The 15,490-nt window shown below is 40.5% G+C and overlaps 1 protein-coding gene across 5 annotated transcripts in view; it reads left to right on the plus strand.

Moving 5' to 3' along the window:
• tns3 (tensin 3) overlaps window positions 1-15,051 on the plus strand; it is a 408,973-nt gene extending 393,922 nt beyond the window's left edge. For all 5 annotated transcript variants that reach the window (XM_080209166.1, XM_080209150.1, XM_080209158.1 and 2 more), the window contains 9 exons: window positions 2,199-2,291; window positions 4,584-4,715; window positions 7,172-7,270; window positions 7,360-7,437; window positions 9,493-9,570; window positions 9,939-10,107; window positions 13,576-13,644; window positions 13,746-13,772; window positions 13,873-15,051. In XM_080209166.1, the coding sequence (XP_080065292.1) occupies window positions 2,199-2,291; window positions 4,584-4,715; window positions 7,172-7,270; window positions 7,360-7,437; window positions 9,493-9,570; window positions 9,939-10,107; window positions 13,576-13,644; window positions 13,746-13,772; window positions 13,873-14,014 (887 nt within the window). In that variant the 3' untranslated portion in view covers window positions 14,015-15,051. The remainder of the gene's footprint in view (window positions 1-2,198; window positions 2,292-4,583; window positions 4,716-7,171; window positions 7,271-7,359; window positions 7,438-9,492; window positions 9,571-9,938; window positions 10,108-13,575; window positions 13,645-13,745; window positions 13,773-13,872) is intronic.
• Window positions 15,052-15,490: the final 439 nt, after the last annotated feature.

Below are 15,490 nucleotides of genomic sequence, written 5' to 3' on the forward strand. Positions count from 1 at the left end.
CAGTGGCAGTCCTGTGCTAATATTGCTTGTAATACTGTATTGTCAGTTTGACCTCTATATCATTTTCTCCATTTCTGCCTCCTCATCTCCAGAAACTATTGACTCCATTTTGGGTTATGGTTTCAAAGATGCCTGGATCCCTCTTACCCCGTTTATATGGTTATCTATGTGCGAGTCCTTGCTGAAAATCCAAATGTACTTTCAGAGGGCAGTGATATGGAGACAAAAGAGTGGTTAGGTTCTCCCTCCTTAATTCAATGAGTGTAAGACTAATTTGTAAAGCCCTGTTACTGTTCTGGTTGAGATTGGTTAATGCAGCATAGAACAGTGGTTGCATGTGAACTTTCCTGGTTTTCAAGTCTTATCAAGTCTTTACCTTTAGGACCAGGTAAATAAAAGTTTGCATTTTACGATAATATTTTAAAAATCTGTTCGCAGTACCAATCTTAATGTTTTCTATTCCTCATTAAATGATCTTATGATAGTTATGAAGTTCACACTAAGATGCGTACAAGTTAGTGCCATATTGGTGATTATTTGTTGAAGTTAAATAATGGTAAAGAATTATGAAAATAATTTTGTTATTGTTTTAATGCTGATGAGACATGTCAGATTTTGTCATTCATGACTGAAAATGCTGGAAATACTTAGCAAACCTGGCAGCTTCCGTGGAGAGATTCTGTGAAGCCTACGAACAGGAGACGTAGTGTGCAGGATGACTTAATCAGGTGGAATACAAGATTTCAATTTCCCAACAGAGGGTTGAGATGCAGAGATAAAACTGGCAGCATGTTTGTGATGTGTCGTGCATTAAGCTGGCCCGCGGTTGGTTCATAATTATAATACATTTATGTACCATGAATACTCATGACTGTGAAACAGTTTTTGATAAAGTTCGACTCTTGAGATGAAGTTAACGATGCAGAGTCTTGGGGCATCCGGTTGATAGTCATTTAATGGTGACGTGCACTAGTCAGCTTTGTGCAGCTATGAATCAGGTTGGTGGTATTCCTCGTTAACTCTACAGTATAATGGAGGGGAACAAGAGAATGGCAGCTTGCATGGAGGCTCGGGACCAGCATGGGTGATTCACTGGTGGTGGGGTCTTATGGAGTGGTATTGGGGGCATGGAAGGGGGGTTCTGGGAAGGATAGCGGGAGGGTTCAGGGGTATAAAGAATGAAGTGGGAAGGACCTGGTCTCACGTGTGTGGAGGCACGGGAGAGGGGGTTGGAACAGCCAGTCAAGGTAAGAAAACAAGAGGCCTAAAGAGTGGCATCAATGCTATCCAGATGTGTGTCCATCTCTGTGTATGTGTGTGCTGGCGGGGTCATTGTAGGATTTTGAATTCGCCTATAACATTTCAGTTGTTCCCACTGAGTGATCCTGGACAATGCCCTTTACAATACATAGAAGGAAGAGCCAGCTGAGCCTGCAAGTTCAGCCATGTCCACAGAATAATGAGTACAACACTGAAGGCTAACGTGAATATTCAATAAACAATTTTTAAAAAAGCTATTTCCTCCACAATAAAGGAAATGGCCCTGACTTCTCCATAACCATCAATGTGTGCCAGCGATGAGGCTTGCCAGTTCACTTATCTCTCCAGCTAAGCTAGTCTCAACAAAGAACAATGATTCACATATTGATAAAGTGTGAAACCAGTGCAATGTAAAATATGTACAAGATAAATTTAATTTGGACAAAGCACCCATGACACCTTCGTGCTTCTGATATCTTATGTTAATGATAATGGAGTTGGACAAGATGCTGAGCCTCCTTGTTTGGCCAGGAGGCTCTTTTATAAGCCACCCATAGCTGAGTGTTCACAACTGACAGCAGGTTTCACCATCAATTAGCTTCCTTGGCCACAAAATCGCACATGTTTATATGCATGTCCTGGGCACAGAGAATTTTAATTGGAATTGCATGGAAAATGACAAAAAGAATGTGGTGCCCAGTGCCAGTTACAACATCAGGAATGGTGCACTGTTGACAAAAGCCTGGCCAATATTTCAGATCAATAACTTTCATCATTTCACCTGTCATGATTTTGTAAACTGTTGTAAAATGAATCCACCTCATTGTTGTGACTATCATGTTGTGTGTCCATTTTAAAGTATAGAGTCAGAGTTTAAATTTGAAAGTAGCACATTTATGTGTATATATTGATTTTTTTTTAAATCTCTCTAATTGCAGATACTGCATTCTCATCTGACAAACATGTGACTGTAAAATTTGTGCAAGACACTTCCAAATTTTGGTATAAGCCAGAGATATCACGTGAGCAAGGTGAGGGAGAGATACTTCAATCAATTCTGAATATGTAAAAGAAGTTTTGTTATTGTGAATTACTCCAGGGGAAACGTACCTGGGAAAATTAGATCCCAGACAGACTGAAGCGATCAACGTCTCATCTGACAGGGCGGCATGGTGGCACAGTGGTTAGCACTGCTGCCTCACAGCCTCAGGAACCCTGTTTCAATTCTGGCCTTGGGTAACTGGTTGTGTGGAATCTGCGCATTCTCCTTGAGTCTGCATGCATTTCCTCCAGATGTTCCCACAATCCAAAGATGTGCAGTTAGGTGGATTGGCCATGTTAAATTAGTCCTTATTGTCCCAAGATATGTAAGTTAGATGGATTAACCATGTTAGTTACAGGGATAGAACAGGGAAGAGGGACTGGGTAAAATACTGGACCAGAGAGTTGGTGTGGATTCTGGCCCGAATAGCCTTTTCTGCACAGTAGGGATTCTATGACCTAAGTGCAGTTGTCTTTTAATTCCAGTGTTTGAATTGATGTAAGCCACTGTACAGTGTTGGTTTGCAACTACGAATTTATCACGCAAAAGTTTCCTAATCCTTGTTGGATTACTGGAAAGGGAAGTGAAGGTGAAGTTTTTCCTCAGTTTTTTGCCTTTCCCCATCATTAGCAATAACAAATTAGGAATAGTTAATCCAAATTGTGTTTGGGTATTGTGTCATGGTCGCAGTTACAAAAGACTTGCGAATGATTCCTGTTCATTGCTTCAGGGGATGTATGCTCAGTGCTCCTTCTGTTGAATACTGGGCACCATGATCAGCCTCACAAATACCATTAATTGGCCAGGAATTATTTTTAATTGATCACCAACAAATTGCATCTGCAATGTGTTCAGTGCGATCACCTTTTTCTCTCATTCCCTACGTGTAAATCTCATAATATTGTGCATCTGTCACAATAATGATGTCACTGGGAATATGTCAAAGGAATTAAAGACTGAGGAAAAACAATAAGTTCATGTTGATTTCACCTGACCACAGTCTGAGAACTTATCAGTCTGAATACTTGCCACACCACAAGGTCTGTCCACTTGCAAAGTGGTGTGTTGATTTAAGAATCCAGTTAAAATTCAGTACAGTCCTGGTCCTGGTTAAGCAGCTGAATAATAAACAGTGCATTATTGCTGTGCTAGTCACTCAATGCTCAATTATAAAAGAGTATACCATTTTTCTTCTGATCGACAACTGGCAGTGGACTGGTTTGCTTGTTTATTTGGAAAATCTTTGGTCCTAATTATTTTTCATGTAATTCTTTATTAATAAAATTGCAATGCTAAACATTCTGTTGCCAACAGTAGATGTCACAATGACATTTGAAAAAACAACAATGATGATGTTCTGAGAGATTTGAAAACTTTAATTACTCAGGCTGTGTATTCACCAATTTTATTTCAAACACTAGTCACCTTTCAGATCTCTTTTCTAAAAGTATTTTGCAGTCTGTAAAAACGCTTCTAAATTCAGCTTCAGAAAATTCTGGCACAGACGTTTGAGGACTGAAGATCTCTAATTATTGCAAGGCACTTCTGCTGTAACTGCTGAAAGCTTGGTTTCAAGAGAGAGGCTGGGCATTGAAACAGCAAACAAGGAGCTGACATAACTGTGGCCTGGGATATATCAGGGAAATTATTGGCACTCAGTAAAAGCAAACATATTGACGGTAGCATGATAGATCTGATGTCCACCTGGAGACTAAGGGTGGGACTTCCTGGCCATGCCCGCCCCAAGGCCAGAGGTTCCTGCCCGAGGTCAACAGACCTTTGCAAGATCCGTGTCCCGCCCTCCATGATTCCTGTGGCGGGCAGGACTCTCCAAATAAGTTTTGGAGACAGAAGGGGAGAGGAAACCCTGTACCATAATGGTCACCTGAATTGAATCCTAATAATGCAGATGCCTATAATTGATGCTATAATGAGATGGTGTCATCCAGATCCTTTCAAATCTTAGCAGTTTCACCACCAGTGATGGATGCACCTCAGCATTAACGCCAGGCTCAAAGACATAATGACTGTGAAAGTTTTATGCTTAAGAATAATCAGCTTCTCCATAAGTCTCAATGTAAGTTAATGAAAATTATGGAGAAGAGTTCAGTATCATCACATTTCATATATTTGGAATCGGATATGAAATAATATAAAGCCTTTCTTGCATGATACAAATTATTCCTACCAGAGTTCTTTAGTATAATCTTGGGAAACAATCCACATTCTGTGAATTCTGTTAAGAAGTTTAATTATTAACAAGAACCCATTCTACTTGCAGCCATCGCATTACTTAAGGACAAGGAGCCAGGGTCATTTATTGTTCGGGACAGCCACTCTTTCCGAGGTGCCTATGGATTGGCAATGAAAGTCGCCACACCTCCAGCTTCTGTGCTTCAGCAAAGCAAGAAAGGTACTTCCAAATGGTCCCCACAGTCTTTGTATTTCATCAACAACTTGGAATTTGTAAAGTTCCTGTCATGCCTCAGGTGCTGCTTGGTGACTTTAGAGAATTAATCTTGAGACATGAAGAGGGTGATTAGGAATGGTCCAAAAATTGGAAAGAGAGAGGTGGAGGGCAAGGGAAAAAGTGCAAGAGAACAAGACTGGTGTGATTATAGAATTCTACACTAATGGTGAGATGAAGAAAGGATGGTCCTGAATAGAAGAATCACGGGGATGGTCACTTCAGAGGGGTCGCAGTGTTGAGAGCTTGGAGAGTTTGGGTGTGACAAGGCAATAAATGGATTTTAAAACAGGAATGAAAATTTAATATGTTGTGTTGAGTCTGTTGAATAGTTATGATGATGAAATTAGATGCAAGACAGGGCAAAACTCAAACAGCAGAGCTTTTGACAGATTGGAATTGATGAAGAGGATGGGTGGCAGTAAAGGGGGCATTGATGGGGGGGGACCATGTGGTAGGGCAGTCATGGAGAATTATGCAGCTGTTGAAGGAGGAATTTAAAGATTAGCTCAGAATTAAATCTTACAAAGAATCAAAAATGGTTTGGCTTAACTTGAGATAATGGCCTGGGTCAGTGGGGGCTGGTATTTCAATCAGCAACAAGAATATTGAGTCTGCATCAGGGTCAAAGTCTTCTTAAGAGTGAGCCTTAGCTGTGGCTTTTCCATAGCTTGATATCCTGGAGATTAGAATATTCAAAAGGCCAATGAAAATGGTGGTAGGGACAGCAGCTAAACCCAGCCCTTGAAAGATGTCATCAAGTTGCAGTATATAGAACGAGAAAAGAATAAAACCAAGGAAAGACCATTAGAGAACTGCAAAATTGACGTTGTGCAGAAGGAAAGAGTGATCACTGCTGGATCTGGGATGACTGCATTTGGACGGATGCATAGAATCCTACAGTGTAGAAGGAGGCCATTTGGCCCATCGAGTTTCCACCAATTCTCTGATAGAGCATCTTCCCCATCCCTAACCCCATAATCACATGTATTTACCCCACTAGTCCCCTAACCTACACATCTTGGGACACTAAGAGGCAATTTAGCATGGCCAATCCACCTAACCTGCGCATCTTTGGACTGTGGGAGGAAACCCATGCAGACACAGGGAGAATGTGCAAGCTCTACACAGTCAGTTAACCAAGGCCAGAATTGAATCTAAGTCCCTGATGCTGCTAACCACTGTGCCACTGTGGCTGTCCTAAAACAGCAAAATAAGTAGGAATGGAACAGTGTCAATTTCTATGAGATGGTCATTGCGATGGAGAGATGACAATGAAAGAGAATGTCCATGCAACAGATAATAGGAAGAGGGCAAATATCAACAAGACACTAATTGCAGTGGGCATCATTCAAGGCCAAAACAAGGTCAGTTTTGATGCTGAGGAGAGGGGGTGGTCAAAAGGGAAAAGATTGTAGTTGAGATCCATAATAGCTGTTTTGAAATCTGTTCAGTCTTCAGTTGCGAAAATTGATGCCAATTGCACTAAGTGCTTTACGCCTAACTTTACCGCTGCATCGCACTGAAAAAGGGTGCAACACAATGGCAAAATCACCCCAGAGAGACAAATTATGTTAAACTTGTATGAAGCACTGGCTTGGCCTGGTTTTGAAAGCATAAGAGAGAGTGAGGCATGCAAGATGATCAGAGGGTTAGATAGGGTAGATAGTGAGAGCTTTTTTCCTCGGATGGTGATGGCTAACACAAGGGGACATAGTTTAAATTAAGGGGTGGTAATTATAGGATGGATGTCAGAGGTAGGTTCTTTACTCAGAGCGTGGAATGCCCTGCCTGCAGCAGTTGTGGACTCGCCAACTTTAAGGGCGTTCAAGTGGTCAGTGGATAGGCATATTGATAACATTGGAATAGTTAAGGGTAAAGGTAGAATAGTTAGATTGGTTCCCCTGGTCGGCACAACATCGAGGGCAGAAGGGCCTGTACTGCGCTGTAATGTTCTATGTTCTATGATCTCCATTAAGATGGATAGATGGGAGAAGTTGGGACTGTTTGTCTTGAAGCAGAGAAAGTTGAGAGGAGATATGAGAAATGCATTCAAAATCATGAGGTGTTTACATAGAGTAGATAGGGAGAAACTGTCCCAATGGTTAAAGGGTCAAGAAAGAGAGGGCATGGATTCAAGGTAATTGGAAAAAGAAACAAGGGGAGACTTATTTACATGAATGGTTACAATCTGGAATCCACTGCCTAGTGGTGAGCTGGAGCAAATTCAGTCAAAGCGTTCAAGAGAGAATTGGATTATTATCTTCAAAGGAAGAATGTGGGGAGAGGGCACAAGGTGAATGCTTATTCGGAAAACTGCCACAGACACAATGGGCCAAATGGCCTCTTTCTGTGCTGTAACAGTTCTGTGATATGTAAACCTATGTTCCTTTATTTGACAGCAGTGGGAGACTTCTCGAATGAGCTGGTCAGGCATTTCCTGATTGAATGTACCCAGAAAGGAGTCCGATTAAAGGGTTGCCCCAATGAACCATACTTTGGTATGCTTTTATGTTTACCCTTCAGAAATAAAGTATATAACTGAATTTATTTCTATGCATCTAATATGCAATACTGTGTTTCTAATCAGGGAGTCTGACTGCGTTGGTTTATCAACATTCCATCACACCACTGGCACTGCCTTGCAAGTTGCTCATCCCTGACAGAGGTAAATACATAAATTGGAAGAAGAACACAGTTGAAAATTGCACTAATGAATAATCTCAAATGAATACAATTGTAATTATTTATAAAATGTATGTGGCATGAAGTATGTCAGCTTTTTTTATTAGTTTTGTTGTAAAATAAATCTTTCACTCTGAAAGTGTTAGTTACCATGTTAGCCCAAACTTCCCCTTATTAATGTGGTTTAGACCTGAATGACAGTTGGCAAGCTTCAGACACACTCGAATGGAAGTGTGATCTACACAGATGTATAGAGTTCCTCTGATTGATAGCAGGAGTGAAATTTGCACAAAGGGAAAGGACAGGTTAAAGCAAAATGTCACAGCAGATGAACAAAAATGCAGAAAATCTCCAGTGAGCCTCAGAAGGCATGAGTCAGTTAGTAGGACTGACCAAGAGTAAAATTGTAAGGGGCTGAAAAATGAAACGATGAAGGCACTGGCAAGTGATGGCATTTCTTAGAATGTTTTAATGGCTTCTGGAACATTTAATGAAATGTTTTAATTCCAGTCCAAAGATGTGCGAGTTAGGTTGACTGGCCATGCTAAATTGACCCTAGTATCACTTGATTAGCAGGATAGAGAGAGAATCATAGAGGTGTACAGCATGGAAACAGGCAATGCCGCACTTTTTTTTAAACCCTGAAGCTAGTCCCAATTGCCTGCATTTAGCCCTTTTCCTTCTATACCCATCCTCGCCCTTAGCTGTCTAAACGTTTTTTAAAAGACAAAATTGTACCCACCTCTACTACTACCTCTGGCAGCTTGTTCCAGACACTCTCCATCCTCTGTGTGAAAAAATTGCCCCTCTGGACACTTCTGTAGCTCTCTTCTCTCACCTTAAACCTATGCCCTCTAGTTTTAGACTCCCCTACCTTTGGGAAAAGGTATTGACCATGTTGCTGATCTGTGCCCCTCATTATTATATAGACTTCTATAAGTTCACCTCTCAGCCTTCTGTGCTCCAGAGAAAAATGTCCTAGTCTATCCAGCCTCTCTTTATAACTCAAACCATCAAGTCCCAGTAGCATCCTAATAAATCTTTTCTGCACTCTTTCTAGTTTAGTAATATCCTTTCTCTAATTGGGTACTCCAAGTGTGGCCATATCAATGTCATGTATATCTCTTCCGTAGCCATGTTTCAGTAATTGGTATAATATCCCAGTGCCATATATCCATCCATGCCATGAGTTCACCTGCCTTGCCTGTCAGGTGTCTTGCATTGAAATAAATGTTGTTTTATCTGGACTTCCCTTGCTCTGTTTCTTGCTTTTGCCTGATCTGTCAGGTACTAGGATTGCTGGCACTGCCTTTATTACTTAATGTGCTCTCTTTAATTTCTGTGCTGCCTCAGCCTTCTCTTCTGTCTCCCTACTGCTTTGGGCCCATCCCCCTGCCAAACTAGTTTAAACATATGTGGGGTTATGGGAATAGGGCCTGGCTGGGATTGTGGTTGGTGCAGACTCGATAGGCTGAATAGCCTGCTTCTGCACTGTAGGGATTCTATGAATTATGGCTGTTTAAGTAAAGCTGCAGAGGGTCAGTTAGCTCAACTGGCTCGATGAACAGAGTGCAGAGTAATGGCAGGAGGTTCAATCCTTGGACCCGCTGTGGAAGTTTATGGAGGCCTTCCATGCTTGATGATGATGAAATGGTAACAATGTAGTATATGTGCTTTCCAGTGGCCTGATTATTTACTGAAAGCCACACATGATTATTTCCTCTGATTGGTGTGGTGTAGTAGAAGTCTGAATAACACTCCATTTTGAAAGACTTATTTCACAGTCCTAAAAAAAATTTTCAGGATACAACAAAATTATTCACCTTTTTTTTAACTTTTACACCGTTAATTTGTTTTTTGCCTGATTATTGATGGTTGTTACACCAAAATACACAGCTCCTGGATGTGTAGGATCTATGGGCCTATATTCAGTTCTATTTTATGATAAACCTCAGCTAAATTATTGTTGTTGATGACTAGCTTACAGAAGTAGAAAATGGGAACTGGACAGCTGAATGCGTTTTACATTTTTTAATAGATCCTTTGGAAGATGGAATAGACACTTCTGCACTAGCTGCTACAAACTCTGCTGCAGAATTATTAAAGCAAGGGGCAGGTAAGAGAGTGCTTCTGAGACAGATCATTACAGTTGCTGACTTAGTTATCGTTGTTAAATAATCTGCCATGTTAAAGAACAACTCAGCTAGTTAAGACCCTTTGCCAATTTTGTTAGATGTGGTGTAGTTCATTCACATTGATAAATGTTCAGTACTCCTCTTTGCATCTGCTGCTGGTCTCTGGAAATACGCTTTTGTATCTTTGCTGGCTGCACCATAATATTCACAAATATTAACATACTTCGTGTAAACTTATTTATATTTGTGAGTATTAGGAAATTTGGTTATTTAACAAAGTAGGTTGTGTGACATAAAACATTATGGGAGAAGTGTGATTTTAATACTTTTCCTTATGTTTTTTTCTCAGCATGTAATGTGTGGTATTTAAATTCTGTGGATATGGAGTCTCTGACAGGCCATCAAGCAATCCAGAAAGCAACGTCTGAAACGTTGATACAAACTCCATCTCCAGCCTCCACTGTTGTACATTTTAAAGTGTCTGCCCAAGGCATTACTCTGACTGACAATCAAAGAAAGTAAGTTTATTCTGTATATCTAACTTGGACTTGGACAGAAACAGTAAAATTAATCCCTGCTTAACATTTTCTTCATTTTGTCCTTGCCTTTCCTAAAATTAATTATTTCTCATGGTAAATGCTCATATGTTTATAGCTCAGTGCATAGGGAAAATGGACAATTAAGCCCTTGCATAACAAATCTATTAGGGTTTTGAGGCAGTAACTGAGTTAGCAGATAAGAACTATACAGGGTAATATGCTCGGATTTTGGAATATTTTAATTAAAATTGGGGTTCATGAAGTAATGGTAAAATCGGTATTTAATCTGAGAAGTCTTGGCATTGAATGCAAAAGATGATGATAAATGGATATGCTTCGTTTGGAGTGACAGAATTTTTTAGTGTGTTGTTCTGAGCCCTATACTGTTTACATCAGTGACCAATATGGAAAGGATGACCATTTGGAGCATTGAAATGATCATACAATGAACAGAACAAGAATGTGATAGCATCCAAAAGAACGTGGGTTAACCAAGTGGCTGGATTGAAGAGTGGCAATAATTATAATGAAATGTATGCAACAAAGTATTGTCCATTATTAAACAAGAAAAGCAACAAATATTTGATCTAAATGAAATAGATCGATCAGTATGATGCAGCTTTAGTACAACTATCCTTAAGAGCATCTTAAGGATAGTTGTTTTCACAAAGTGGGAGTATGGCGGTTTTCTACTTTGGATAAGCACTCCAAAATTATTTTTTATTTCTAATATTCAGTCTAGTCTTGCAGAATATCTTAATACAAGAATTCAGAAGTGTTCAGTTTCTTTTGTGCTACTGGATATATCACATGTATGTTATGGAAATAAATATTTGTGTACAGATTCTCGAAAATCCAGAAGTTGTGATTGACTAGAATTTTTGACATGATCAGTGATGTTGGACAGTGGTTAGCACTGCTGTCTCACAGCCTGCCAGGGACCTGGGTTCAATTCCAGTCTCGGGTGACTATCTGTGTGGAGTTTACACATTCTCCCCATGTCTGCGAGTGTTTCCTTTGGTTGCTCCAATTTTCTCCCATAGTCCAAAGATGTGTAAATTAGGTGGAATAGTCATGATAAATGTGTAGGATTATAAGAATAGCTTGGGTGAGTGGGCCTTACGATACTCAGAGAGAGTTGGAGCAGGCTTGACGGGCCAAATAGCCTCCTCTGCACTGTAAGGATTCTGTGATGCTATGTAGGAAGGTACCCACAAAGTATGAAATAAGTGTCTCCTATTAGTGGCCATCACACAAAAAAACAAGTACAACGAGATTCTGGCTGGTAATTTCCTCGGAACTGTTTCAACACCTTGCTGGAAGTTCCGTTAAAAAAAAGCCTAGTTACACATATAAACTTCCCTCCTGCACTTCTGACTATGTTTAGAGCAAGGGAATAGGAGCACTTCCGAGGAAATGCCTGGCTGTTGAATCTCAATTGAATACATTACTCCAATCCTTAGCCAAGGTCCAGGCTTGTGCCTCTCAGATACTAGGGGGGCTAATCTTCCATCCTGCTGTACCAATTTATTAGTGCAGCAGGCCAGGAGATAGCAATAGGGCCAGATTAGCACGATCTGTGCTGGGCGTCTGGTCCCAAGCGTCTCGCTATCAGTTCTGAACTGGAAATAGGTGTGGAGCTGCATTATGCATTTAGGGGTAGTGGGCCCAGGACTGAAACCTCCACGCCCGCTAGCCTCTCACCCACCCCCCCCCCCAACCCCCTGCCCACACTCCCTCCCCTGCTAGGAGTATTTCACTCTGCTAGGGTTTACGGTAGCTCCCCACTTTTGAGGAGCAAGTGGCCCGATCCCGCTGGAGAGTAGGAGGAGGGGGCAATTGGAGGCCCCCCCAAGGGGTTAGGCAATGGGGCCCCTGAGCATTGACATCTTGGCAGTGCCAGCCTGGGGCCCCAGGCAGTGCCCAATGGGCAACATGCCAATGTCCAGGGGGCACCTTGGCACTGCCCATTAGGCATCGAGCAGAGCCAGGGGAAGGTCCTAAAGTGGGCCCTGGGACGGGGCCTAGGGGATGATCGGTGGGGAAGGGGTTCCTACTGCCACTATGTAGTTAGGATCAGTGGAGAAAGGAGGGAGGCCAGCAATTGGGGTGGGCTAGGGGTTGGTCAGCCTGATGGACAGAGGCTCAGCAGTGCTGGACCGGGCAGGCAGGGTGCTGGAGATTGGAAATTGGGATGGGCTGGAAGTGGGGGGTTGGGGCTAGGCCAGGAATGGTCGGGGGCAAACAAACAGTCAGAAGGCTAACAGTGCAGGCCCACTGTGCCTGTGCTGATCTTGGTACTGACAGATTGATGCATGCGCAGTGGCCCGCTCAGTGCGCTGATTTAAGCCTCCTGGGCGGTAATAGGCCATGAAATTTAATAACGTACACTGTGGTGGCCTCAGCATTGCACAGTGCGAGAGATTCGTCTCTGAACTCCCACTGAAAAAGAAAGTGTGAATTCCTCCAGTTTTCATGCAAATTTGGCACCTAGATTTTTTTGGGAGAATTTGGGCCTATATCTCTGCTCTCTTGAGACACTCTGTCACTTCTGATTGTTGCGTAATACCAACCTGCTTGTTGCTTCATTAACGAAACCCAGGCTAATTTTCAGGGGAGATTATTTTGGAAAGGTAGTGAGAAGGAATGAATTTTTTAATGTTAGATTTGTAATTTTGAGATAAATTAGAAGCTGTAAACTGGCAGGAAATCTGCAACAACAGGTTCTTATTAGCAACTGTTGTTGAAAAGAACAGATAGTTAGCTCTGGATTGTAAAGCAATCATTTTCTTCTCTATTAACTAACAGAAACATCAGGAATAATATATAAATAATAGAAAGAGTCAGTATAATCTGGTCCTAAAATTTGTTTTTAAGATTTTTGTTCTTGTATTGATGTACACTCCCACGAATGCTACTTATCATCCAGTATTTTCCCAGCACGCCCAAATAATTGTTCACTTTTGAGCTTTTGTAGGAAGACCTACAAACAAGAAGGACATCAAAGTTAAGATCATTTTTGTACATCCAAAATCCGTAGTGCTCAATTTCCAATAAGTCTGATTTTTCCTTTTCCAATCCAAGACAGGACGATGAGGTATAGGCCATTTAGCCCCTCAAATCTGTCTGCTACTCAGTAAGAACGTGACTGATCTGCAAGTGAACTCTGTATATTGCCAATGCACCATTCCCTTAATACCTTCAGCTACCAAAAATCTATTATTGTCCATTATTAACATTTACAAATAATCCAGCAATTGCAGCAAATCCAGCGCAATCATTCCATTTCCAGATGAAAAAAATCATTTCACTGTTTCAAAATCAGGCTGTTATCTATCTTTTGTGCAGATATGCAGAATTTTAGTAGGATTTTACCAATGTTATGTAATTTAAGGCTGTCCCAATCACTTGCGTTTTTGACAATAGCTTTCATTTTTCTTTCAATAGGCTGTTTTTCAGAAGACATTATGCTGTCAGCACAGTGATTTTCTGTGCCTTGGACCCACAAGAAAGGAAGTAAGTTTCTGTTTGTTTTAATCTGTATTCTGTTTCGATGATGTGCTGAACTGTGTGTGAGGTTCTAACGGGTCTCTCCTTTTCTCTCTTCCCCTCTGAAGGTGGACAAAAGACAGTATCTCAGCAAAGTAAGCATTTAAAACCTTTGGAATCTTACAGAAGAGTTTTAAGTTAACTTGGTGTTCCTTGTGTATGAAAACTACGACTGATGTGCTTTTGTTTTGATAGAATCTTTGGATTTGTGGCACGGAAACAAGGAAGCACCACTGATAATGTCTGCCATCTGTTTGCTGAACATGACCCTGAGCAGCCTGCCAGCGCTATTGTGAACTTTGTATCAAAGGTCATGATAGGATCGCAGAAGAAGTAAATAGACTCCATTGCTGCCAGACCCCACGTTGAGGAGAATTACCCCTCTTTTTAAAACAAAATGAGAGAAAAAAAATAGATAAACTGCAGGATGACAATAAGTTGGAGCAATAACAGGTCATGTTTGGAAGGTTTGTATATGTTGAATAATGGTAAGAGCAGGTTTGATTTCCATTAGAGTGGAGCAGGGTTGTGAACTTTAGAGAATAACTGATCTTAGTTCAGACAGTCAGAAAAGATATTTGGCTTCTGTGATTATTCGTTATCGTTTGGTTTTATTTGTTGAGGTGAAGGGTCAATGCTTAGTTTTATTTTTTTACTGTCTTGAGCTGAATGAGATAAAGCAGTTTGAAAAATAGACCAATCAGGAAAAAACACTCATAATTTATATTTATTTGACACAATATCCTGAATAGATGGCAGCTAACCTGATGATTGAATGAAACAAATACATTTAGATAAATGTACTCAATCACATTTTGGCTGTTGATTTTGTGTTACTAGGCATTCTTGGAGGTGCAGGGCATTCTATATTGTGTGCAACACCTTGTGTATCATTCCAGAATCACTGGCATTTTAGTACAAGTAGCTTAGATATCAAGGTTTATGTAGAACTATTTTATATCACTACAATTTTTTTTACAACCTACACAACTATATACAGTTGGGTTTGAAATTCTTGCCAAAGACATACCATTTAACCAGCACTTTGAGCTACTGTGTAAACATGAGTTCAGTGAATGAATTCTACCCTTTCCCTCCTATTAAACCACTGTATCCTACCCATGTGTTGCTTCCAGTGTTAACTAATTGTGAAAATGCCAAAATACAAGTATGAGTTTTCACTTTGACCAATAATCTGTATTATCAAAATTATCGTTTTACTCATAACTGTCTGCTTTGGCTATTCTGTATTTTGTAGTATTCTTTTAAGCATTCTGTAAAAAAAAAACTTGTACTCATTATGTAAATGAATTATGTTCTATAATTCTTTGTATAGTCCTTTTCCATCCTTTGAAACACAATCTATTAAAATTATAATAAATACAATAAATTTTAGTTTCTGCATTCACTTATTCACAATGTGGATCACACAACATAATAAGGTTAATTATGAAACAGTTTATAGCAATGGTTTAAATTTGAGTTCCATATGGATTATTTCCTCATCCATGTTATTGATACCTGATAGACCAGCAGCAATTTGACTTAAACATTTCGACACTTCAGGACACTCCATGCTATGCAGTCTCTTGAAATATAAAAACCCATGGAGTGAACCGTAACACAACCTTAAGTAATAACAACAGAAAATGCTAGAAAACTCAGCAGGTCCAGCAGCATCTGTAGAGAGACACAGTTAATGTTTTGAGTGTATGACTCTTCAGAGTGAAAGAGAAGAATAAACTTAAACTATACAGTTTAAGAGCAGGCAGAGCAAAGTAAAAGGTGAGGGATAGGTGGGAGCTCAGGAGAG

This window comes from Carcharhinus amblyrhynchos, chromosome 2, assembly GCF_965287045.1.
Source record: "Carcharhinus amblyrhynchos chromosome 2, sCarAmb.v2.hapA, whole genome shotgun sequence".
In the NCBI taxonomy this organism is placed as follows: Eukaryota; Metazoa; Chordata; class Chondrichthyes; order Carcharhiniformes; family Carcharhinidae; genus Carcharhinus; species Carcharhinus amblyrhynchos.